The 27,585-nt window shown below is 41.5% G+C and overlaps 2 protein-coding genes across 4 annotated transcripts in view; one reads left to right on the top strand and one right to left on the bottom strand.

Moving 5' to 3' along the window:
* ACAT1 (acetyl-CoA acetyltransferase 1) overlaps positions 1-15,221 on the top strand; it is a 46,112-nt gene extending 30,891 nt beyond the window's left edge. For both annotated transcript variants that reach the window (XM_077483958.1, XM_077483957.1), the window contains exons 7-12: positions 3,140-3,290; positions 6,474-6,569; positions 7,054-7,167; positions 8,549-8,613; positions 11,821-11,978; positions 14,277-15,221. In XM_077483958.1, the coding sequence (XP_077340084.1) occupies positions 3,140-3,290; positions 6,474-6,569; positions 7,054-7,167; positions 8,549-8,613; positions 11,821-11,978; positions 14,277-14,397 (705 nt within the window). In that variant the 3' untranslated portion in view covers positions 14,398-15,221. The remainder of the gene's footprint in view (positions 1-3,139; positions 3,291-6,473; positions 6,570-7,053; positions 7,168-8,548; positions 8,614-11,820; positions 11,979-14,276) is intronic.
* A 2,823-nt stretch (positions 15,222-18,044) lies between these two features.
* Positions 18,045-27,585, bottom strand: part of NPAT (nuclear protein, coactivator of histone transcription) — an 84,306-nt gene continuing 74,765 nt past the window's right edge. Inside the window, exons 16-18 of one of the 2 annotated variants that reach the window (XM_077483956.1) lie at positions 26,348-26,408; positions 25,183-26,251; positions 18,045-23,721 (exon numbers count right to left, since the gene is read on the bottom strand). In XM_077483956.1, the coding sequence (XP_077340082.1) occupies positions 23,641-23,721; positions 25,183-26,251; positions 26,348-26,408 (1,211 nt within the window). In that variant the 3' untranslated portion in view covers positions 18,045-23,640. Of the gene's footprint in view, positions 23,725-25,182; positions 26,252-26,347; positions 26,409-27,585 lie in introns of both variants that reach the window. The other variant, XM_077483955.1, reaches the window with a different exon arrangement.

Below are 27,585 nucleotides of genomic sequence, written 5' to 3' on the forward strand. Positions count from 1 at the left end.
TCAGGGCGATGTCAAAGCGAACCATATAAAGTGGAAATCAGTTTGGAGGGCTCCTCACTAACAATAATGCCTACCAGTGATAGTTCCTGGGGATTAGGGAATCCCTCCCCGAATTGGGCCCCCGAGGGCGTGAGACAGCTGCGCATATCGAAATTCCATATGCGAAGGAATCCCGAACTCCCCCTGCAGTGTCCGGAAGCTGCGCACCCCCAGCGGGGTGACGACCTGATACAGGTACACCACCCCCCTGGCGGCCCAGAGACCCGCCCCCGGCAGCTCCCGAAGCTCCCCCAGGCAGGGATTGTGCCATAAGGGCGTGTGGGAATGTACCCAATCCGCCCCCACCATCCTCAGGGCGATCTCCCATACCCGCCTGTGCTGGAGTAGCAATGGGGCGCAACCCACTACACGCCTACTAGTCCCTTTACCCCGAAACAGAACCTGAAGGGGAGAGTGGGTATAGCTATGCGGCGCTCTGCAAATCAGAGCGCTATATCTGGGAGCATCTGTTTTATGAAGGTGAAAGAAATGGGAAAGTTGGGCAGCAATGTAATATGCGTGGAGGTCAGGCAGTGCGGCTCCCCCCAAGTTAGTAGGGTTTTTCAACGTATTCCAGGCTAATTTGTGTCGTCCAGAGCCCCAGACGAAGGAATTAAGGATAGTATCCATGGTTTTAAAATACTTAAGTGGGATTAAAACGGAGGAATGCCAGAATTTATATAGAAATTTGGGTAGTAGAATCATTTTAACTAAATTAATCCTTCCCATCACCCCAAGGGGGAGCCTTGCCCAGGATTGGGTTTTGCACTTCAAATATGAGATCAGGGGTTCAATATTATGAGCTATATAGTCGGAGGGTTCCCTCGTGAGCTGGATTCCCAAGTACTGAACAGATGATACTCTGCTCAGTGGGAAGGAGGCAGCATAAAGGCAGAAGTATTTTAATCTTAATGCATTAAGAAAACCTGTGTGCATCAGCCCCCCCCAATACTTACCTGAGGTCCCTCCTAGCTCCAGCAATGTTGTAGGAATGTCTTGTTAATTCTGGACTCCCCTCATTGGCTGAGACAGTAGTGTGGTTACCTTGGCTCCTGCTGCTGTCAGTCAATGAGAATAGAAGGTGGGTGGGGCCAGGCCGCAGCTCTGTCTGAATGTTGGCTCGGTTGCCCCATAGCAAGCTGCTTGCTGCGGAGGCACCCAACAAAAGGGAGGTGCCAGGAGAGCCGAAGAGGGACCAGAGATGAAGATCTGGGCTGCTCTGTGCAAATCCACTGCAGAGGAGGTAAGCATAACATGTTTAATTAAAAAATAACAAGACTTTACAATCATGTTAACTCTATAGAGGTACAGTCACAAACAAATCCCACTCTACAAGTCTCTGGTCGCACCTGGAGTATACTGTCCAGTTCTGGGCACCAGTCCTCAGAAGAGATGTACTGGAAATGGAGTGAATACAGAGAAAGGCAAGAAAGCTAATAAAGGGACTGGAGGATATTAGTTATGAGGAAAGGTTGCGAGCGCTGAACTTATTCTCTTAAGAGATTCTTGAGAGGCGATATGATTTCAATTTATACCGTACTGGTGACATCACAATAGGTATAAAACTTTTCAGCAGGAGGGAATTTAACTGTTTGCTGACCAACCGGCGTCATACTGCAGCAGGTCAGCATGTTCCTGCAAAACGTCGTTCTATGAGGAGACAGATCATGAGTTCCTAATAGCTAGGAACCACGATCTGTTGTCCCCCTCTAGTCAGTCTCTTCTCCCCCCCACCCACATTTAGAACAGTCAGGGAACAGTTAACCCCTTGATCACCCACTAGTGTTAACCCCTTCTCGGTCAATGACATTTATACAGTAATCCGTGCATTTTTATAGCACTGATCGCTGTATAATTGTCAATTGTCCCAAAAATGTGTCCACCGTAATGTCGCAGTCACGATAAAAATCACAGATCACCGCCATTACTAGTAAAAATAAAAAAGCCATAAATCTATCCCATATTTTGTAGACACTACAACTTTTGCGCAAACCAATCAATATATGCTTATCGCGCGTTTGTTTTATAACAAATATGTAGAATACATATCGGCGTAAACTGAGAATATATATATATATATATATATATATATATATATATATATATATATATATATATATATATATATATATATATATATATATATATATATATATATATATATATATATATATATATATATATATATATATATAGTATAAAAAAACTGCAGCTCAAATACCACCAAACGAACTTTGTGGGGGGGGGGACATCAATTTTGTTTGGGTACAACGTCACAGGACAGCGCAGTTGTCAGTTAAAGCGACAGTGCAGTATCAAATACAATGCTCTGGTCATTGAGCAACTAAATCTTCCGGCGCTGAAGTGGTTAAGACATGTGGCCACTCATTAAAATTTAGCCTTCTACACACTATCAGATCTTCTGTTGATTTTTGTCTTCAGATTTACCAAAACCATGTAGTACAAGGGCCTGCCTGATTACATACAAATTGAAACTCCTAAGGTTTGACCTCCTATTATATGGTTTTGGTAAATCTGAAGGCAAGAATCAGCAGAAAATCTGATTAGTGTGTATGGGGCTTAAGAAAAGTGGTTTAACCTTAAACTACATAGAGGGTTCTTTACTGTAAGAGTGGCAAGGATGTGGAATTCCCTTCCACAGTCTCAGTAGGGGGCCATCAATGGTTTAAAAAAACTATTAAATGGGCACCTGAATGACCACAACATACAGGGATATACAATGTAATATTGACATATAATCGCACATAGGTTGGACTTGTGGGGGGGGGTGGGGAATACACCTCACCTACTATAACTATCCCTCATGGTCTAAAGTCGTCATATAGTTGTAGTAAAGGTGGTAGATTACAGATGGTTGTGCTACAGTGTAGACTAGTGATATGAAAGTGATCATATAGGTCTGGTAATAAACACTTCTATATCCCAGCCTTTCCTGGACCTGTAGAGGAACTTTGGAGATACTACATATATTCCCCAGTAAATGACTAGCATTGGATACTGTTAGAAGTCTGTTTGCAACCTGTTGTGACAGATTCTTATGATGGCACCTGTGTATATGGCCATGTGTGATTTATTTCAGGGAAATTGTGCAGAAAACACAGCCAAGAAGTTCTCTATCACAAGGGAAGACCAAGATAACTACGCCATCAGCTCTTACACCAGAAGCAAAGCAGCCTGGGATTCTGGGCTGTTGGCCAGAGAGATCACTCCTGTTGCTATTCCACAAAAAGGTAATTCTATAGCATTTTTGCCTGCAGAATTGGCAGTTAATACAGTGAAGATGTATTTAATTTGGGTTTTGGATGGATACTGATAAAATAATGGTTTGGTATTGTAAAACAAGAAGTTTGCATATGAAATTTACTATGTCATCTAGGGTCATCTCCTTCTTCTTTTTTTCTTTTTTTCACCACAATTTGTAGTCTGCAAATTTGTGAAGTAATTTAACTAGACTGTCTCTCATAGAGAACCGGCGGATAAGTCGGTTGTAAGCTCTGTATAGAAGATTGGACATGAATACATTTCTTCTGTAAAAGCCTTATCCTTCTACATCCCTACTCAACAAATTGGTTTAGTTTGGTGTCCTTAGAAAGGGAAGACTATTACGTTGGATAACTACTTTCCAACAATGCTGCTAGGGTTAGATGATGGGATTCATTTATATCCACAGCCAAAACGTTCAGCTTTATATTTTTTCTGGGGGGTTTTACTGGGGGGGCGCAGATGGGTGGCAGTAAATCGACCTCTTGGGCAAACACGGGTATTCCCATTGTAAGATTATATATAACCACCTGTTCCAGTGACTGATACAATTTTTGAAAGCAATTAAGACCCAACTTGCCCTTTAATATAAGTGAAGAAAAGCACAACCCTCAAACTCACCCATCAAATACAGTACACAATAATGTACACCGTATACCCATTAAAAAGTGAAGATAATCTGTCATTCACCTTTTTTGTATCTGATTTATACATGCGATAGGTGTTTTTTTTTTTTTTTTTTTTTTTTTTTTTTTTTTTATATTATAATCGGTTATTGGTACTACATTTGGGTGATTTATGAAAGCCTTGTGCTTAATTTATATTTGGGTTTAGATGAGATATTCATTATTGTTGCTATTTACATTGAACTGAACAAAAATCCATCTCGCACCTTAATTTTTCATGCTTTTTAAAGGTGGTACACAGCCAAAGGTGATGCTGTGTAAATTAATTCAAAGCAGAGAATGGCCAGCTCACGAAGGATCAACAACCGCAAATCTTTACTAAGTTTGAAGAAAAACTATGGTCCCCTTTCTCAAGGAGACATACAAAGTGTGTATACAGTATCTCACATAAGTATAACAGTGTAAATTTGCTGTCCCCTTAAAATACAGTAGTGCCTCGGTTCATGGGCGCTTCTGATCACGAACAGAAGAGTTCACAAAAATTTTCTTTGGTGCACGAACTCCGCTTCCGTTCACGAACAAAAGTCGCAGCCATCTTCCCTGCTCTGACACGTGGTCATGACTTCCTGTAGATGAGATCGCAGTGAGTCAGTATTGAGAAGCTTTTTGGTTTGCTTTTTAGCACATACTGTACAGTACTGTACATCCTTGTGCACACTTTTTTTTTTTTTTTTTTTTGGGGGGGGGGGTGTGCGCCTTTAATCTCGTACAGGACATCCAGTATTGCTCCAAAGAAAATTCTGAGCAAGCATGGTGGTGGTAAGAGTGCAAAGCAGTAATGTAGGTGACAAGAATGTGCAGAGCGGTAATGAAGGTGAACCCACCTTCCTCCACACTAGAAGTTGGCGTCTCAAGCAAGGTTGGCGTATCATGGAAAAACACGAGTGTCAAGGAAGCTGCACACCCCAGAAAACATGGAAAAGTTCCCCACAGGGTTTAGCAGCAAGAATAGACAAATATCTATTATCAATGGTGGTTTTATTTTAACGGAACAGCAAATTTACACTGTTATACAAGCTGTACACTCACTACTTTACATTGTAGCAAAGTGTTTCTTCAGTTTTGTCACATAAAAAGATATAATAAAATATTTACAAAAATGTGAAGGGTGTACTCCACCTTGACACAAGATTCTGAATGCTTGGTCCAGTCCTTGCACTACATGGTTTCAGCCTATAAACATAAGCAAAAGGGAAGAAAAAATGCCTCCAGCTTCCTCCATGTCCCTGTATTGGGATGAAGAGTAGTGAGCTCAGCAAGCAGGCGCTACTCCACATGTACAGCCATTCCAGACTAGATACCTGATATTTTTTTTTTTTTTTTTGTATTTCACAAAGCAGAAGTGATGTTGTTGAAAATGATTAAGACTGAATCCTCTTTTAAAGTCAAAATGTACTAAACCAAAAAGCAGACTAAAGGCCAATATCCTGCAATGGATGCTATACTGTGCAAAGAAACTTGCTCCAGAGCTTGGTAAATGAGGTGAAGCTCTGACCTCATCCAATTATGTGCAAGCAAGATTCCACCCCCCTTGCGTGGGGCCGAGTATTCTTTGCAAAGTGAAACTTCACCATATGCCTTAAGCACTGGGGCAAACTCCCTTGCAAAGCGAGCAGCCTATTTGCCTATAGCAGTGATGGCAAACCTTGGCGCCCCAGATGTTTTGGAACTACATTTCCCATGATGCTCATGCAGTGTAGTGGAATATCATGGGAAATGTAGTTCCAAAACATCTGGGTTGCCAAGGTTCGCCATCACTGGCCTATAGTAAATAAGTGTGTTTGGTTTGTATGCATATTTGTCACTTTGAGAAAGGGTACCATAGTGTCTTTTAAATGTTGGTGATTTCATTATTCTGCTGTTAATGTTGAGAGCTCAGTACAAAGTTCTTTAACCCTTGGTGTTTTTGCCCATTTTCAGTTTTTTTCTTTGATCTGGTTAGGGCTAATGAGAAGATCTCATTTTGAGACATGGTTTTTTGGGTTCTAACTGCCTACTCCATGCAAAACTAAAACTGTTGGCCTTGGATACATGTGAAAGTTTAACATTATTGTTTGCTAGACGAGATCGCTTTTGCCATGATTATTGAATTGCCTCCAAGAAATTGGAGGCTGTTGCTGGATACTTTAATATAAATCATTCACCAGTCAGTCCAACATCCTATTTAGACATGATCCTCATTTTGTGTGTACATAACTACCTCAGACTAGCTTTAAAAAAAGTTTAAGGCTACTTTCATACTGGGGTCGGGGGACATTGGCAGTAAAGCGCTGCTGTAGCAGTGCTTTTAACCCACGATGGTGGCTGAGGAAAGGGTGAACAGCTCTGGCTTTTTTTTTTCTTGAATGTGTTTTCGTACAAAATGCATGTTGGGGGGGGGGGGGGGGGCTTTTATGTACCATCGTGTTTTTGGTTGAATCCCTAAAATTGTGCAGACAAACTGTTTTGTTTCTGGATGTTTTGCAGGGAAACCTGATCTTGTTGTACAAGAGGATGAGGAGTACAGAAAAGTAGACTTCAGCAAGTTTCCAAAGCTCAAAACTGTCTTCCAAAAAGACAATGGTGAGTAGATTTATCCCTAAAATTACTCCTTTTGTTACAGGATGCATGGTCCCAGATTACAATTAACCCTTTTGCTTTCTCACAGGAGTACCTGGTTCGAAGCTCTGGTCACCCATAATAATATATATATATTTTTTTTAACTAAAAAAATGTGAAATTCTATAGCTTTAACAATAGCTCAGACATGAGTCCCTCTACACGGTTGAATGTGGACATAGTGTGGTTCTGGTCAGTCGTAGTACACAATGAGTTGCCTCTTAGCCATAGAGCGGTTCACAAGTGGGTGCGCATTACTTTTTCTCTTGGAAGACAAACCTTTCCTTGTGCATTTTCTGGGGTTCCTTTCTACTTTCCAGGTTCATATTAGGATGTAATACCATGGAGCCATAGGTTGGCAATTGATTTTGATGATTGGACTTTATGGGGGTTGGGAGCACTTAACGTTTTAAATGTTTTTTGTCTTTTTCCCTCCCTTTGTTACCAGGCACTGTGACAGCAGCCAACGCCAGCACTCTGAATGATGGGGCAGCAGCTTTGGTACTCATGACTTCAGAAGCAGCAAAAAGACTCAATGTCACACCTCTGGCACGGATTTTGGGTATGTATATAGTAATCGGGTCTGTTTCATGAAAAAGGCTGTTTACACCATGGCAGGGTTTTGGCTAACACTCTTAATGTTCCATGATTATAAAACGAACCTCCCTTTTCAAAGTGCTCCTCCACAGTGGTCTAGTATGAATCACAAATTAAGTCTTCTTCATTAGATCTGCTCCCTATAGTTTCAGTGGATTCAACATCCTATAAAGCAGGGATATGCAATTAGCGGACCTCCAGCTGTTGCAAAACTACAAGACCCATCATGCCTCTGCCTCTGGGAGTCATGCTTGTGGCTGTCAGTCTTGCTATGCCTGATGGGAGTTGTAGTTATGCAACAGCTGGAGGTCTGCTAATTGCAGATCACTGCTATAAAGCCTAAATAGGTGGCACCCAAAACAACCTGGTAAAATCAAAACTGAGTGACTACACTGAGATTTGCTTAAAATTGCTTTGCAGAGATCTGAATAAACTTGAAATCCTTTAGCATCTGCTTTCTGTGTTCAACAAAATTGTGTTTTTAGGTGCCATTATGTAGAGATTTGTATTTTCAGTTCAGACCTATAGCGATGGCAATGTTACTAAGCTACCACTTTGCAATAGAGCAACTTCACAACTTCATAAAAAAAATTCACAAACATTTGTCAGTTCCTCTGCTCCATATGTATACTGTGATACATTATAACACATGCACTCCAGCAATGGAGACTTCTGGGGTTTTCTGAAATGTAGGCCTCGTTCCAAGTGGCACCTATGCTTCCCAGATCTTTTACCTGCATTTGGATGTTCTGGCTTTAAAGGAAAAGTTAAGGCAAAATGAACACTAAACCTCCTGTGCCACATTTTAAGCCTAATCCATATAACCCTTTAATTGCAAAACTCGCTGTACTTTCCTATTCTTCATCTGAGCCGGTCTTCAGCGGCAGATGCTATGTGCAGGAGAAGACCGACAACGGCTGTGAAATTAATGGGAAGTAATGTCACACATAGACTTCCTATGGGAGTTCCGTTGTCGGTTACCTCTCCTGCACTTGCCTACACAGTGAAGCCGCGGCTGATGCTGGGAGTGGACTGGATTGGCTGTAGGATAGGTATAGTGATTTTTACTTTACAGGTTTAGATTAGATTTAGAATGTGGCACAGAGCAGGTTTAGAATTAGGTTTTGCCTGAACTTTTCTATTAATGCAGGTTTAGCCGCATTTAGAATAGTGTTTTCTGCCAAAACATCACTGTTTGCAAAATTTCCTTTGTGCATGAGGCCTAATGGTTCAAGAGCAGCATGTTTATTAAAGCTAAAGAGATTTGGATGTAGGTAAGTTTTTATATTTTAAACATCTTAAAACCTATTCAATTTTTATTTATTTTTTTCTCTCCAAATAAACAGCATTTGCAGACTCTGCAGTAGAACCAATCGACTTTCCAATTGCCCCTGCATATGCAATTCCCAAGGTAGGAGACTATTTCATCAAAATAATTTATATGAAATAATGCATATACAGTGCCTTGAAAAAGTATTCATACTCCTTGAAATTTTCCACATTTTGTCATGTTGCAACCAAAAATGTAAACCTTTTATGTGATAGACCAACACAAAGTGGTTCATAATTGTGAAGTGGAAGGAAAATGATAAATTGTTTTCAAAATTTGCTTACAAATATATGAAAAGTGTGGTGTGCATTTGTATTCAGGACCCATTACTCTGATACCCCTAACTAGAATCTAGTGGAACCAATTGCCTTCAGAAGTCACCTAATTAGTAAATGGAGTCCACCTGTGTAATTTTAATCTCCATATAAATGTAGCTGTTCTGTGAAGACCTCGGGTTTGTTAGAACCTTGGTGAACAAAGGGCGTCATGAAGGCCAAGAACACAGCAGACAGGTCAGGGATAATGTTGTGGAGATGTTTAAAGTAGGGTTAGATATAGATATAGAGATATAGATATATTCTCTCCCAAGCTTTGAACATCTCATAGAGCACTGTTCAATCTGTCATCCAAAAATGAAGAGTGTGGCACAAATGCAAACCTACCAAAACATTGCCGTCCACCTAGACTAAAAGGCTGAGCAAGGAGAGCATTAATCAGAGTAGCAGCAAATAGGCCCATGGTAACTCTGGAGAAGCTGCAGAGATCCACAGGACAACTATTAGTCGTGCACTCCAAGTCTGACCTTAATGGAAGAGTGGCAAGAAGAAAGCCATTGTTGCAAGAAAGCCATAAGCAGTATCTTTGCAGTTTGCAAGAAGCCCTGTGGGGGACAGGAAATGTGGAAGAAGGTCCTCTGGTCAAATGAGACCAAAATTTAACTTTTTGGCCTAAAAGCAAAACGCTATGTGTAGTGGAAAACTAACCCTGAACACTCCATCCTAACCATAAAATGTGGTGGCAGCATAATGTTGTGGGGATGCTTCTCTTCAACAGGGAGGCTTGTAGGCGTTTATGGGAAGATGGATGGAGCCAAATACAGGGCAATCTTAAGCCCCATACACACTATCAGTTTTTCTGCTGAGTTTTTCCTTCAGGTTTACCAAAACCATGTAGTGCAAGGTCCTGCCTGATTGCATACAAATTGAAACTCCTAAGGTTTGAACTTATATGGTTTTGGTAAATCTGAAGGAAAAACTCAGCAGAAATACTGATACTGTGTATGGGGCATTAGAAAACCTGTGTATAGTCTGCAAAAGACTTGAGACTTGGGCGGAGGTTCACCCTCCAGCAAGACAATGACCCGAAACATACAGCTAGAGCTACATTGAAATGGTTTAGATCAAAGTATATCCATGTGTTAGAATGGCCCAATCAACGTCTAGACCTAAATCCAATTGAGAATCTGTGGCAAGACTTGAAAATTGCTGTTCACAGATGCTCTCCATCCAATCTGACAGGGCTTGAGCTATTTTGCAAAGAATGGGTAAAAATGTCACTCTCCTAGATGTGCAAAGCTGGTAGAGACATCCGCAAAAAGGCTTGGAGCTGTAATTGCAGTGAAATGTGGTTCTACAAAGTATTGACTTGGGGGGTGGGTGGGGGGGCTGAATACATATGCACGCCATACTTTTCACGTATTTGTAAAAAAAAATTAAAACCATTTTGCATTTTCATGCCACTTCACAACTATGTGCCACTTTGTGTTGGTGTGTCACATAAAATCCCAATAAAATACATTTCCACTTTTGTTTGTAACATGGCAAAATGTGGATAAGTTCAAGAGGTATGAATACTTTTTGAAGGCACTGTAAAATGTGGTGGCATGGGGTTTGGATATTCTTGTGTTCACAAGGTTTAGCGCCAGGCTGTCCGGATTCTATACACAATTACAAAATATACTGGTTAATTTAAATATGTGAACCCAGTTACTAAAAGGTTTCATGTTCAATATTTCGGTATCTGGAGCATTCATTAAAGTAATAGCTTGTGCTCACACTATGAAGGTTCTTGTACAGGCACCTCCTGTTAGAGGGTGTTTTGTCTCCCAGGTGTGCTCCTGAATTAATCCCTTGTTACATCGACTTCTGATGGACACTATTAAGGGAGATTTATTAAAACTGGTGCAGCTATGCACAGTAGCCAATCAGCTTCAAGGTTTTATTGGCAATGCTAAATTGAACAAGCTGAAGTTAGAAGCTGGTTACTATGCACAGCTGCACTGTATTGGAAGGAGGTGCTTCTAATCCTCTGCTACTGGTCACACCTTCAAAATAGGGGGGGAGCTTTTGGGATACAGAGTAAAAATAAGACCAATAAATAGTTTGAAATTGTTATACAAATACAAATATTATATATATATATATATATATATATATATATATATATATATATATATATATATATATATATATATATAATATAATTTTTTTTTTTTGCAATAACAGAACACCCCTCCAGTCTGTGTCGTAGAATAAGTGGGCAGTGAAGCCTCCATCAATATATATGTAATGTCCTGCCCTGATTGCATTTAGCTGGTTGGTGGCCCTGAAGGAAGGAGTGGGTTGCCATTTAACACTGTTTACGCCCACATGTGACTCTATAGCAGTGATGGCGAACCTTGGCACCCCAGATGTTTTGGAACTACATTTCCCATGATGCTCAACTACACTGCAGAGTGCATGAGCATCATGGGAAATGTAGTTCCAAAACATCTGGGGTGCCAAGGTTTGCCATCACTGCTCTATAGTCTCATGGGCTGCACAGATGTGATGGGAAGGAAATGCTCAGGGCATGGCCAGAGCTGCCAGCACTGCTCTACGAAATCAACTGCAGTGGGGACATGGACAGAAGAGGAAGCTAGAGAACAGCTGTCTCAACCAGTTTTTTTTGCATAATACAGTAAACAAATCCCATAGACACCCCCCCCCCCCCCCAACCATTGCAGAAGAAAATGATTTTTAAAAATTGATGACTTTACAAACACTTGTAAATTTTATTGGCTTTACAAGTATGTGTGTGTAACTCCTATATGTAGAGTTGTCTTTACTTTACCATATACAGCTTAAGTTCTGCTATGCAGTGACCATTATTTCTAAGCATGCCCATTTATTAATGACGTTTGTGGGAAGTACAGTGCTTTTATTTTTTTTCTCCTTGTAGTTTACAAAAATAAGCCCCCTAATCTGTTCTTCTTGATCATGCTTCCTATGCTTTTGTGTGCTCCTTCAGGTTCTAACCGCTGCTGGAGTAAAGACAAAGGATGTTGCAATGTGGGAAATCAATGAAGCATTCAGTGTTGTTGTGTTGGCCAATATCAAAATGTTGGATATTGACCCTGCTAAAGTAAATGTCAATGGAGGAGCAGTCTCTCTTGGGCATCCCATCGGGTAGGTGTACCCTTTTTATTTATTTTTTTCCTCCCTGTGCATGTTCCATTGTTAGGATGCACCCACCTTTTCCTGATGGGACAACAGGAAGTTGTTTTTTAGTTTTTAGTTTCAGTTTTGTGCAAGAATCCTAAATACTTGCAGATCTTGGAAGCCAGGATTTTTCGCTCTGCAGTTTCAATTTACCACCATTTTATGTAATTTTCTCTACACTGAACGTTGCTGTCTGACATTTTAAAATGTAGCCTTTGCTTAAAGCCCAACTCCAGCCATAGAATGGATGAAGGTAAAAAAAACTGAGCCTTTAGAACCACTTTAACCAAAGGTCTCTAAAGCAGACATGTGACTACACAATCATTTTGAATGGGAATCCATTCAGTCTTAACCACTTGCTTACTGGGCACTTAAACCCCCCTCAGTCCCAGACCAATTTTCAGCTTTCAGCGCTGATGCACTTTGAATGACAATTGCGCGGGCATACAACACTGTACCCAAATGAAATTTTTATCATTTTTTTCCCACAAATAGAGCTTTCTTTTGGTGGTATTTAGTTACAGCTCGGAGTTTTATTTTTTGCTAAACAAACAAAAAAAGATGCAAAAAAAAAAAAAAATCATGTTTTAATAGTGTTATACAATTTTGCAAACGGGTCATTTTTCTCCTTCATTGAAGTGCGCTGATTAGGCGGCACTGATGGGCTGCATTGGTGGGCACTGATGGGCTGCATTGGTGGGCACTGATGGGCTGCATTGGTGGGCACTGATGGGCTGCATTGGTGGGCACTGATGGGCTGCATTGGTGGGCACGGATGGGCACAGATAAGATGGCACGGATGGGCACAGATAAGATGGCACGGATGGGCACAGATAAGATGGCACGGATGGGCACAGATAAGATGGCACGGATGGGCACAGATAAGATGGCACGGATGGGCACAGATAAGATGGCACGGATGGGCACAGATAAGATGGCACGGATGGGCACCACGGATGGGCACTGATAGGTACCACTGATAGGTGGCACTGCTGGGCACTGATGGGCGGCACTGGGGTGCAGCACCTTTAAGGAAGATTGTGGGTGGCACTGTGGGTGGCACTGTGGATGGCGCTGTGGGCACTGCTGGGTGGCACTGATGGGGGGCACTTACTTTCATTCAGGATGGCACTGCGGTGGGCAGGTGGGCACTGGCAGGAGGCAGGTGGTCAGCTGTATTGCTGGCCGTGATCAGGACTGATGTCCCGATCACGGCCGCCGGTGATCGGCTTTTTTTTCTCTCCTCGCGCTATCAGCGCGAGGAGGAATAATAGCCGATTACCGGCTCCGTTCTGTCACATGATCAGCTGTCATTGGCTGACAGCTGATCACGTGATAAGGGGTCGGGATCGACCCCCTTGCACGGATCGGTGATCAGGCGAGTCTCGTGGACTCGCCGATCACAGAGCGCGCCCCTCAGGGGGCGCGCAGGCCGCTCGTAACCGGGACGACGTCAATAGACGTAGTCCCGGAAAAGTAGATCCGCGCTAATGCCGTCATTTGGCAATAGCGCGGATCTCAAGTGGTTAAACAATGTAAGAGGATCTGTATTGCTAGAGCAGTAAATATGGAACTCCCTTTTACAGCCGGTGTCAGCAGGGAGTGGAGATGAATGGGAAAAAAAAGCGTTTCAGCAGATGCAATGTACAAAGATATGGAAAGTGCCACTCGCACTAAATACAAGGCTTCCTTTTGATTGCGCAAAGTGGAGATCTTCTGCTTGTCTCTCTACCTTGGCCAATGGCCTTGCAGTGATAAAAATGACAAGTCCTCTCCTAAATGGTGGACCTGCACTAAAGCCCCATACACAATATCAGATTTTCTGCAGATTTTTTTTTTTTTTTTTCCATCAGATTTACCAAAACCATATAATATGAGGTCAAACCTTAGGGGTTTCAATGTGTATGCAATCAGGCAGGCCCTTGTACTACATGGTTTTGGTAAACCTGAAGTAAAAAATCAGCAGACAATCTGATAGTGTGTATGGGGCTTTAGACTGCTTGATCTCTATCTGGCTGCAGAGTGGATCTTGAAATTCTGTCAAAACGCAGCTCTGCCTACAGCATGTAGCTAATGCTGCTACAGCATCTCAGCTGTTCTGTGATGGAAATCATTTGTTTGGGCCAGCTAGGACCAAACTATTTAAAGCAATAGTAAATCTGGAATCCTTTTTACCATCAAAAGCTAAAGTCTGGTTGTTTGAAGCTGATTGTGCATTGTGCTGTTTTTACTGTAACAAATATATTTTGTATGTGTTCTTTGCAGGATGTCTGGGGCCAGAATTGTTGGACACATGGCTCATGCTTTGAAGAAGGGAGAGTTTGGTGTTGCTGGAATCTGTAATGGTGGTGGAGGAGCTTCTGCCATCCTCATTGAGAAACTGTAACAGCAGAACAATGAACCATACTTGGCACAGTTTGTAATCTGGCTTAATCTGTTACATCCATCTCCACTCCGAAGCTGGAGCTTTTCTTGTGATTCAGCAGCCTATTTCTCATTTGGTAAAGAACACCATAAACCTTACCTGGCCCACTGGAAGGGAGTTCAAGTCTGAACCTTTAACGACTGCAACACTGTTGCTGTAATTGTGTTATTACATTTCAGCAGAAAGACCAGTGCAATAAACACTCTACACTGGTAAACCATAAATTATCCCACCAACACACCTTAAAGCTGAAGTTTGGTGAAAATAAATGTTTAGACAAAATGCAGCATCTATTTAAACCTGTGGTGAAGTATAACCCGGGTCCTGTCAGCCGGTCGCTGTAGACATTCTCCCTTCACTGATGCAGCACTGGAAGGCCACAGCTGTGAACGGTGGGATTTCTGCAGGAATCATTGGCCTGCAGGACAGGGGATATACATCTCAATACAGGTGCTTTTTTTTTTTTTTTTTTTTTTTTTTTTTTTTTTTTTCTCAAACCAGCTTCCTCTGCATAAAAACCTTCTAAAGTTTGGTGTAGGGTTGCTAGGCATACAGCAATGTTAAATCCTTGGACTGAATGTACACACCCTCTTCCACAATGGAACCACAAATGGCCAATTTGTACACTTCATGTGCTTCTCAAGTTTAACTAGTTTTCCAGCAGTGCCGCAAATGCTGTGGTGAGATCATCAAGTGATAAACTATGAACAAATAAACAGCCTTTTTCTACAATTGTGCAGGATCTTCTCTTTAGTATTACCATAAACTTGACTTTCATATCTAAAGTTGGTGTTGGTTGTATTCATTTATCTGTAAATTAAAGCAATTTTGATCTTTAGTGGAACGCAGCTCCCCAAAATAGGTTGAAGGATGACCAAGATTTAGGTGGTAGGTGTGTGTTGGCACGCTTGTTAAGATATGTAACATAGATGTATATTATTATACTGGATTTATATAGTGCCAGTAGTTGGGCAGTGCTTTACAAGGGAGACAGTAAAGGTTACAATATGGACCTTGCTTATGGAGCTTACAACCTAAAAGTCCAATCTACTATGCCTGGTTCAAGTCTGTTTGTTTGGTGGGGGCTAGTTTAGAACATAAGTCGAGCTTCAGGCTGTTTTCTCTGTATCCTCCTGTGAAACTGGAAATCAAAAGCATCTGTGGGTAGGATGTGCCTGGTTGGAGCCTGGGCTGAGGCTGTTTATTATAGAAGAGAACCTGTTGGAACCTCAAGCAGCAACCACAGTTTGGCATTGGTTCACAAGGAATCCTCTGCCAGCATGGACTGTTTCTTGGTACTCCAGACTGCAATGTCTCCCCTCCATAGAGTGAAAAGCAGCTTAAGCTGTCCTGCAAGGAATCCTTCTCTCCCTATGTGGATAGTGGTTACAGATGCTGAAGGAGAATACAAAATGTGTAATGGCCACCATTCTCATCCCACAAAAAATGCTTTTTCCTGCAATGCTAAACTCCCATTAAATATACTCCTAATTCTGAAAAGCGTTAATCACAATATATAAACTTCCACTGATAGGAGGGCTGAATACATATCTGTTCTGGATAAGTCACCCAAAAGCTTAGCATTTGATTCTGTGACCTGTGCTAAAATTGAATCGGCCAATCGCATATCCCCCACTTTCTGCATAGTTTTTGTGACAAAATTGCAGTTTTGTACTGTGGCCAGCACATGGAGTAGCACATTCTTTAGAAATTGTGCCCCAAAACTGGTAATGTACCTTTTCAAAATAAACATTCTGTGATAAATCTGGGACTGCTGTTATTGACAACCTCTTGAAAATGCTAGTTATCTGGCTAGGCACCCTTTAAAATGCACATGCGGCACCCCCATTCTAAATGTAAAGCATTAAAATAAGTTTCACATAATGCAGCACCATCCACCTACAAAGGACCCAACATTTTAAGTATTTTATTCTTCCAAAGCAAAATGCACACTGGTACTGACTAGTATCCCAGTGTTTCTTTTTGCCTTCGTTTCTCACTAAGCTAATGAGATCCCAATGGTGACAGAAAGGGGCAGGGGGAAATATGGATGCTGTGCGGGTGCTCAATGTCATCATCAATCAATGGCATCCTTGGTTGTTGGGATGATGCCAGCTAGAAGGTTGTAATGATGCACAATGAAAACCTGTGGCTTTGTGTAACTAAAACAGACTTGACCCACCTGTTTTGTGTATAATTTATTTAGAAGTTTGTAGGCATTTTGCCAAGACACCCTGGTTGAAAGGCTGCTCTAGAGTATAAAATTTATGAGCACTACTCCTTCCCACTTAGTATTGCAGGGAGCACTGTAATTCATTATATATTGGGATACAGTGCAAGTGTTCACAGCACTTCCCTTCCATTTTGTTAGGTTACACAGCCTTATTCTAAAATGGATTAAGTTCATTATTTTCCTCAAAATTCTACAAATGCCCCATAATGACAACGTGAAAAGTTTGTTTGAAATCTTTGCAAATTTATTAATTACAAAAATGAAGAAAAAAATCCCATGTACAGAAGTATTCACAGCCTTTGCTCAATACTTTGTTGAAGCACCTTTGGCACCAATTACTGCTTTAAGGCTTTTTGAGTATGACGCTACAAGCTTGGCATACCTATTTTGGGCACTTTCTCACATTTTTCTTTGCCGGAACGCTCAAGCTCCATCAGGTTAGATGGGCTATTTTCAGATCTCTCCAGAGATGTTCAATTTTGTTTCAAGTCTGGGTCACTCAAGGACATTCAGTTGTCCTGTGGCCACTCTTTTTTTATCTTGGCTGTGTGCTTCGGGTCGTTGTCCTGTTGGAAGATGAATCTTCACCCCAGTCTGAGGTCCAGAGCGCACCGGAGCAGGTTTTTAAGGAGGTCTCTGTACATTGGTGCATTCATCTTCTTGATTCTGACTATTCTCCCAGTTCCTGCCACTGAAAAATGTCCCCACAGCATGATGCTGTCACCACCATGCTTCTCTGAGGGTGGTAGTGGCCAGGTGATGAGCTGGGCCTGGTTTTCTCCAGACATGACACTTGCCATTCAGACTAAAGTGTTCACTCTTTTTGTTTCTTTAGACCAGAGAATCTGTTTCTCATGGTCTGAGTCCTTCAGGTCCCTTTTTGGTAAACTCCAGGCAGGCTGTTGTGGCTTCCGTCTGGCCACTCTACAGCAATCAGGCCTATATGGTCGATCTTGTGGAAGGTTTTGCTCTTCACCTAGAAACGCTGGAGCTCAGTCAAGGTGACCAATAAACCAAATGGTCATTTTGACAAAGGCCCTTACGCCGATCGCAGTTCGGCTTGCTCTTGGACACATTCCTGTTATCCAAACTTTTCATTTTATGGATGGAGGCCATTGTGCTCATTGAGACCATCCATGCTGCAGACATTTTTCTGTACCCTTCCCCAGATCTGTGCATCAATACAATCCTGTCTCTGAGGGCTACAGACAATTTCTTGGACTTCATGGGTTGACTTGTGTTCTGACATTCACTAACTGTGGGACCTTTTTATATAGACAGGTGTGTGAATTTCCAATCAACTGAATTTACCACAAGTGCTGTGAATATTTTCTGGATGCACTGTATTGAGTTTCACTGGTAACCTGATGCACTGTCTTTTTGCGATCTCAATTCATTATAAGTGGATTCTAGGTCAATGTAATTGTGCCCTATAATCAAACCTGGAAGTTTTGCAAGGGGATTGTATTAAGCTTGCTGTACATTGTATAAAAACCAACAAACTCAAATGTACAAGGCCTAAATACTGTCATAATCAGTGGAACTGGACAGGGATGGTCTGTCTTCTGGAATATTCCCAAGTATGGCATGAATTTTATAATGCATAAGACCATCCTGTGCCAAATCATCTTTAATTTTTTTTTTATTGCTATTAGGTCTGTGAAAAAATGCAGCAAGGGTGGTAATGCCCAAGAACCTTTTTTTGTGCTCTGATTAAACTAATCCTAAAAAATGTGCAGTTTTTACAGTCTTATCTAACATAATAAATGTGTGTACTTTTTTTTTTTTTTTACATGCTGCTAGTAAATCAAACTTGAGAGTGTGGAGATTAGTGGTTATTGAACATGGTCTTTTTTATCAATTCCTTATACAGGTAATGTAATATGGAGCTGAGATGGCTTATTTAATGAGAAGCAGGAATGACTGAACAATATTCAGTTGCTTATGAAAGGAAGGGGGATGGTTTAGCATTAAATATTAACTATATAGACCATCTGCTGCACTATTAGAATTGCATTGCAAAACAAGACTGGGGTCCCGTGTAAGGCCACCTTACACCTTTTCAGTAAAGGTGGTGAACTTACACTTTAAGCAGAAAAGGAAATTATTGGCCTCAACATCACCTTGTCCCTGTGTAAGACCAAGAAGGGTTCTTTACAAGATAGCCAGCTCAGAAACTTATTTCACAGGTGATAACAAATCTTGAATGGATAGGCGATTGGTTTAAAGACAGCAATACAGATGGGGAGCCACCCCATATCACAAAGGTGATATTTATATATAAAAAAACAAATTTTTTTTTATCCTTTGTAAATAAGGAAGCTTTGTCTTTATGGATACCGATTAGCTCCAGTGGGCACCCACTGATGGTCTCGTTATTAGCACAGGAGCCCCCCAACAGCAGGAGAGCTCTCCTCTACTTGCATATGTCAGTGTGACTAGAGGAAAAGCCAATAAATGGCTTTTCTAGTTTATGCTGTGATTGGACACAGCTGATCACATGATAAAAAGCCTACATCAGGCCCTTAACCAGGATCGGAGATGCAGTGAGTCAGATGGGCACACCACCAATCATGAAATTCAGCAGCATAAGATGTACAATCCGAATAATACCATTCTGAAATGTTAACGATCATGGAACATAAAATGTAGTACCTAGAAGATGCAGGTGGCTGGCTACCTGGCTTTTAGAGGCCACTAATGTTCAGGTAACCAGTACCATTTTATATGTACCACTGATTTTTCTGTTCACTGTCTGCCGTTTGTCTCTACTGTTTCAATAAACATTTATTAAACCAAAAAAAAAATACGATTTTGTGCTCATCATTTTGCTATATGGCAGGATGGGAAGTGGTTAAACAAAATCTCTTTTGCTTGATGGTGTGCAGGGCCAATTGCCAGTTCAGGCTCATCTGCAAAAAGACCAGAACTTATCCAACTAATTTTACTGGCATGAATGTATCCCACCTTCCAAAAAGCAGAATAAACATTTCACGTCCAATGCGAGTCCTTTTGGGAAGTAGATTTCCTAGTTTTTTTTTTTTTTTTTTGTGGGTGTTACAGATTCAGAGAAGTCTGTCTCACGCTCAGAAATTAAGACATTAAAAACTAGTGCTTTAGAAGCAGGATAATAAATTGGTCCCTGAGGCAGAAGATGTGGATGATCTGGTAGAGAATATGATCTACGTGGGAGCTATGACAATCACCTGTATGCCCTTCATCTTGATTGAGTGCAGTTCACCCAGTTTTATGCCTTTCCTCTTCTGCTTCAGAGTCACCAGAGCAGCAACCACTGCTTTTGCTACAGAATACCTAGAGTCAAACCTGTCCAGTTTGTTGCTGAACCTGAAGGTCAGATGGGTCCACATACCCCTGCTGTGACCAATGTTCTGAAACATCTCTGGGTGAAGGGGCCATTCCCGTGACTCCAAATGTTGCCAGCTGGGGGAATTACGCCGAGGATATAAATAATGGACCACGGGGTTTTATATTGCCACTTCCAGAAGTAGAACACAAAGCGGAAAAGAACAAACCACCACCTATGGACGAGTCCCCTCATTTACTCGTTTCACATTTTACAAACGTGCAGCTTTGCACAGCCGTTAGTTGCCTGTTAATAGATGCCCACAGCCTCCAAATTATAGCTTTTGAGTTGTCAATTGTTTCATGGTTTGCTTATGCTAGCTACATTAGACAGATACTATGTTTACAGTTGAGTGATACTAGTTAACTTTCAAGGCGTTACATTTGTTTCTCAGCTGTCATTTTGTCCTTCTAGGGTACATTTATTTTCCCTCTTTGAAGAGTGCCAGATATCTTTTTTTTTTTCGCTCATCCAGAGGGCAGTGGGGTCTGGGTATGGCACTCCAAAATCAAGCAGAGGAAAGACCAAGCAAAAACTGAAGCATGCTGGGAGTAGAAGGGACCATACTAAACTGACCCAAATGTTTTTGTTTTGCCAGTGTACAAAAGCCTCCTGTGGTCAGTAGTATAACTCAACAGTTTCTAAATTCCTGTGGCCCTTACTGAAAAAGAAAAAAAATTTACTTACGGAAGAACTGCACAATGATACTTGAATCATTATTATACAAAAGACAGAGCAAGCCAATACATTTTACACAGATAAGAAGCAAGTATTGTCAGAGGGAAAAAAAAAACTCAGATAAAAAAACTAAAGATTTTCTTTTAATACAAAGTCATTAACAAAACAGAACTGCTGGGCCATTTAAATAGCCAGGAACTTGTTACAGAAATATTAATGTGGGTTTCTGAACAGGGGAGGATTAAGTAGTTAATGTGTATTAATCAGTGCATAACTTGTAACTCGGAGTCGTATGACTTCTAGCATGTAGCTATCCCCTATAGTAGTGAACCTTGGCACCCCAGATGTTTTGGAACTACATTTCCCATGATGCTCATGCACTCTGCAAAACATCTGGGGTGCCAAGGTTCGACCATCACTGCACTATAAGAGTATAGGGAGAACAAAGAGATGGTTACATGTTCACATTAAGGAACACATGAGAAACATAAGCAGAATTGAAAAGTCACAGGGGTTCATTTACAAAAACTGGAGTGCGCAAAATCGGATGCAAACCAATCGGCTTGTTAAAGCTTAATTTAACAAGCTGAAGTTAGAAGCCAATTGGCTACCATGCATAGCTGCACCAGATTCTGAGTACACTGGCCTTTGACCCCTTTTACACCGAGGTGCTTTACAGGAACTATAGCTCTAAAAATATAAAAATAATCCTCCCACTCCAATGAAAAAGCCAGAGGGTTTTCACACTGGAGCGGTGCGCTGGCAGGACACTCCAAAAAGTCCTGCAAGCAGCATTGTTGAGGCACTGTAGGAGCGGAGTATACACCACTCCTACAGCACCCCTGCCCATTGGAATCAATGGGCAGCGACACCGAATCAGTGCTTTTAACCTTTTTTTTGTTTAAAAGCGCCCCGCTAGTGGCCGAAAAGAGCCGCAAAAACAGTAAAGCGCAGCTAAAAAAAATAGCAGTGTTTTTATCACCAAAACCCGGCGCTGCTAGATGTGAGAGTCCCCATAGTGAATCTCTCCCTGTGCAACAGCCCATTTTGCTGAAAAACGTGCCAGCAATCCAAACCATCTGATGTTTATGGGCATTGAGAAGGTAATGAAGGAATGGAGTTTGTGACACTGTATGATTGCCTCCCGCCTCCCCCCCCCCCCCCCCCTACACAATAAAAAATTATCACGCAAGACGTCCTAATATATAATTTAATCTGAACTGCTACCTGTGAGGAGGATGGGGTTTATGAATGTAAAAAGAGAAGAAGCCTTTGCTTTATAGATCAGGTTTCTGAAAAGAGTGCAGGTTGGGCTTGAAATGCAGTAAATTTGGTGCTTTAGATTAGTTTATCTCATCTGAATTGAGTGTAGTTGCCAGCGATGATGAGGTGTGCTGGCAGAACTGAGGGGGTGGGGGAGGAAACCTAGTAGTGATGATTGGCGATGTTTTTTTTTAATGTAATATTTTAAGTATCAAGAAACTACCTTGTACATATATTTTTATAAGTTTATTTTATAGACAAAACCAGTACATGGAAGTACTGTTTCAGTAGTTCTTGTTCTTTTGAAGAGTTGGATAATGAATCAACAGCCCAGTAGTAGTAGAGTTTGGTCCTTGCAATAACAGACATAGCTGGGTAAATGCGAGGAGGGAGTGCTTCGGAGAGATCTGTGTAGAGTTTGGGACATTAGAGTGTTTCTGAACAAGGAAGTAGTAGTTTTTGCAACATAACATACTACTACTTTCACACTGAGGCGCTTTTCTGCTAAAAAAAATAGCACCCGAAAAGCACATCTCATGCCTCCCCAGTGCGAAAGCTTGAGTGCTTTCACAGTGGGGCGGTGTACTTGCAGGACGAGGGAAAAAAAAAAAGTCCTGCAAGCAACATCTTTGAGGCAGTGCAGGAGCGGTGCATACCTGCCCATTGAAAGGAATGGGCAGCACTGCCGAAGTGCCTGCAAAGCACTTCGGCACTGCCGTAACACAGGCTCTTTTAACAATTTCTTCAGCTGCTCGCGGGGCTCAAAAGCCCCCCCCTGCTAGTGGCCAAAAATGGCCACTACAACAGCAGTAAAGCACCATTAATACTTGCGGTGCTAGGCAGTGTGAAAGTACCCTACCTGTGGATGTTACGTTGAAAGACGTCTTGAAGTTACGTGCAGGAGGAGGAGGAGGAGGAGGAGGAGACGCTGGGTAGAGGGCGTTATAAGAATTGCTATAGTTGTATAATTTCAGCTAAGAAGGTGCCACAAAGAGCATTATCATATCCTTTTTCTGTGTTATATTTATTGTGAATGTAAAGACAAACCTTTTTTTTGTTTTGGATAGAGCAGATAAAAGGTTAGACACCCCCACCAAGTTATCGCAATCTGTGCCCTAGCCAGAGAAACTCACCCTCTCTATTTGTCCTGGTGACCATTACAAGACAGAAAATTGAAATTTTTAGGGTTGTCATGAAAGTGAGAGTTGATGAAAAGTCTTCTAAGAGGGGAATTCCTCCTATTTTTGGGGAGATTCTCCTCTTACTACTTTCTTGTTGCATCTCCAGGCAAGGAAATGTGTAAAATTTCCACAACACAGACAGAAAAAAAATACCAGAGGGGGTATTAATCCTATCCAAAACTGGCTATATATATATATATATATATATATATATATATATATATATATATATATATATATATATATATATATATATATTACACACACTCTAAGTACTTTTGTGTTTTTTCAAATGCTTGTCACAGGTATACAATATATACAGCTCAAACAAACATGGCAGCAACAAAGCAAGTGCCTTAATTACATATTACAAAACACGTGACCCTACAGAAGTCACAGGTTTATTTACATACATATCTACACATAATGTTTAGCATGACGGCTGCTATAAGGTACTTTGTGCAGGTTGAAGTCAGAGTCCAAAATTATTCATCATAATGAAGGGTCATTAAGAACTTTTCCACATCCATTCCAGTTGGGAAATTGTCTGTGCTCTTCTTCCGCTGCTTCTGTGCAAACAAGGAGAGGAAAGTATTATTATTATACAGGATTTATATAGCGCCAACAGTTTGCGCAGCGCTTTACAACATGAGGGCAGACAGTACACTTATGTTATTAACCATTCCTCCAGCAGTGGCATGCACTACCACCTTTATAAGGGCTGATGTATAAACCTGCTGCCACCCCCTTTCTACAACCTATTCCAATTAATACTTATCTATTCTAAGGGCACTCTGGTCCTGTCACATGATCGGCTACCAAGGAGTGGCGAGACAGCCAACAATGGATGCCCCATAGTAACCCTATGAGTGACATCCAACGCAGAGTCATTGCCGCCGTCACCAGTGATTCAACATTGTTGGCTGCACTTAAGTGGAGACACTTTGAAGTTAAAGATATGGTCACTATGCCCATTTAAGGCAAAGCGGCAGGTTCTGATAAAGAAAAGAAGAAAGGAGACCCCCTACCCACTCCCATCATCCTACTCCTCTGTCTTATAATTGTGTGAGCTTCAAGCAAGATGATATCTGAACTTTAACCAGATTCATTTCTTCCTCCACCTTGGCAACTAACCACTCAATACCAGACCCTTTGCCCTGAATGGGTAAAGTTATATATTCTATTTCATGACAGAGCTCTGCAGGCACCAAATGGTTCCAACAACTATACATTTTAACTTAATACAAAAACTCTTGAAAAATCAAGCCCCAATCCTGCAAAGGCTCTCAAACTGGATTAACTCCTTCCCAAAAGTGAACCTTTACCCTTGATCACACCAGAAAAGCTTTCCTGTTGCTGTGGGGGGGGGAGTGGGGGGCGGGAAGAATAGTGCTGCCCCATTATTGTTGTTACCGGGAGGAATAGTGCCCCAAAATGTTTGTTATTACTTTAAATAAACGTTTTTTTTTAATGATTTTATCTGATTAATCGAAACAATAATTGCCAAACTAATCGATTAGGAAAAGAATCGTTTGTTGCAGCCCTAGCTAAATATACCCAAAATCATGCTGCATTCTACCAACGTGCATTACCGCAATACAACGATGCGAACAGGTTCTAATACATACAGGTTATTTCACAAACAGTGGATACAAAGCCTATAATGTATAGCACTTTGCACAGAAAATATACCGTATTTATCGGCGTATAAACACACACTTTTTCCCCCTTAAAATCAGGGTAAAATTGTGGGTGCTTTGTGAGCCTCTCGGCCGCACTCGCAGTCCTGAAAGCTGCCGAGATACACAGGACATCCGGCGCTGTATCTCAGCAGCACCATTTTTAAAGTCTGTAAATGACACTGGGGCAAGGCTGCAATGGACACTGATAAGGCTCCATTGATGGGCATTTAAATTTGAGGTTTTTTTCCTTAAACTTCCCTCCTAAACTTGGGGTGCATGTTATACGTCAATAAATACGGTAGTATGTAGACTTTAAAATATTAGCCAATTAGAGTAATTACCCACCTTCATTTTTTTCTTTTTCTGAGAGCTTGAAGGGCTTAGAAGCTCTTTTCTATGTGATCGCCGTTCATGTTCATCAGAATCCTCAAGCCTTCTTTTCTTTGCAGTACTTTTGGATGGTTTTGATTGATGAGTGTTGTCCTTCAGTGGTGTGCTACTGCTCGTCTTTGCAATAGAGGCCCTAGACAGTATCATTAGCGTGTGGGCAGCCATATTGACACTGTTCTCACTACCAGCTTCACTGGCAGGACTGCACGTAGGCATGTCTGGCGTTGCAGGAGGCATCATGGGTTTGGGTGTCCCTCCATCCTCATTGTAACGTCGACACGTTGGAGTCCGTGTGTGGTCAGAATTATCTGTGAACTTGTCCTCAAATCCTGTTCCTGGTGTTCGTGGTGGTACATCTCCAGTAGACAGTGTCTTTGTATTTGGACTATGAAACTGCATGTCCTGCAAGAGCTGACTAGCTTGTTTTGCTAGGGGGCTGGTAGAACAGACCCTTTCTGAGGACATTTTTTGAGGTGTCCTCCTCAGAATATTAGGTAGTGAAGTCTGTTTTCTTACAGGATCCTGAGGTGGTTTTATATTTTTTTCTGTGCGTAAATTATCTTGACTTGGCGTAGTTTTTTTGTCTATTTGGCCTGCTGGGTGAATCTGTGTTCCTACCTTCAACACATTCTCCTTGTTGACGCCATATGCACCACCTAAACTTGTGAGCCTTTTTTCCCCAGGTTGATCTTTTGCTTGTGCAGTCATCTGATCCACCCGGGAACTCTTCCCCAATGAAGGAGCTGATCTTTCATTTTTTTTCGTTTCTTTGGACACGCTAATTTTAGAAGATACAGCTTCTGTGGAGGCCAAATCATTTTGTATAGTGTCATTCTTGTCCTTTCGGCTTTTTTCATTTGACGAAGATGAAGAATTAGACATAAGCAGTGTTGAAGACCCATCAAAGCAAAGCACTCTCCTATGGGCTTCCACTGACTTGGACACTGTATTTAATGTCTCTGGTACGGACCTTTCCTCAGCTTTCTGCGGAATCTCAGAGGTGGAATTCTTTTTCTCATTTTCTCTATAAAAAAAAGGAACATTATTTTACATTTTACAGAAATGCTGCTTTCTGCTAAGAATAAAAGGGGAATCTACAAAGAATTTCCAGATCACTGACCTCTGCACTAAGCTGGAGGGTCGGCTTATGGAATCAGCTGCTGGGTTGGACAATGGTTTACCTATAATAGGGGAAATGTTACATAAATTAAATCTTTAAAACAGATCTTTTTAAAATGCTCAGCAGATAGAAAGAGGTTAACACAGAGGATGGATAATTGTTTTCTTAGCAGTGTCTGTTAATCTACTTATGCACTATAAACTCAGTCACCCAGAATTTAATAAGTTTATGTAATGTCAAAAGTTTTCAATCACTTAAATCAAAAGTGTATTTTTTTCAATGCAGAGCAGTGCAAGAGGTTCATATTAATGCTGCCCTTCCCAGTAACACAAATCCCTTTCTTGCGCTCAACCAAGCCAATCAATTCAGCCCAATTCAGTTATACAGTTTCATTGGTCCAGCTTGGTATATGACATGCCTAGCAGATACTGCTGGAAATCACGGAAGCAGTCACTGCTTTTGTCAGTGATCTCCACTTGCTTCAGAATCATGTGATAAACAGTTGGCCCAATGATTGTAAACACAGGAGGTTCACCACTCAGCATGGGTGCCATTCAGTGAATTCTTTGCATCTTCTGAATAAATGCAAAGCATTCTCTGATTGGACAAGGTGGAGAATATGACATCTCTGCCCTGCCCCTCCACCTCGTCCAATCAGAGAAAGCTTTAGAGCAGTGTTTCTCAACCTTTTTACCTTGGAGAAACCCCTGGCAAAAAGTTTGAGATCTCGAGGAACCCCTGAAATAATGTTCACATCTACAGCTCACGGAACATTGGTATGATCAGCGAGCTGTTGATAAAAAATATTTGTAGAAATAGCGTTAAATAAAATACATATTAAAATGTACCTATTTGATGTGAAACTGGTGCTCTCTTTTCCTGCAGAGCTGATCCATTCAGAGCACATTACAGGGCACATAACAAGGGGCAGGGCATATTACATGGGACATTACATGGGGCAGGGCACATTACATGGGGTGGGGGACATGACAGGGGACATTAAATGGGGCAGACTGTTGGGCACATGGAGGGGGGGGGGGTGGAGACACAGCTGGGCACAGTACCGGCTTCGTCTTCTGGCTTTATAGCACATTTAATTTCTCCTCCAGTGGCGCGCTGTTCCCCCTCAGCCCATCCTCCTCCTATCCTGTCCACCTCAGATAATGTCACGTGCTCAGGAAGGAGAGAGGGGAGGAGGGGCCTGCAGGGAACAGCACGCTCCAGCCAATAGGATGCCA

This window comes from Lithobates pipiens, unplaced genomic scaffold, assembly GCF_037356315.1.
Source record: "Lithobates pipiens isolate NorthernLeopardFrog02 unplaced genomic scaffold, aLitPip1_a1.2 Scaffold_16, whole genome shotgun sequence".
In the NCBI taxonomy this organism is placed as follows: domain Eukaryota; kingdom Metazoa; phylum Chordata; class Amphibia; order Anura; family Ranidae; genus Lithobates; species Lithobates pipiens.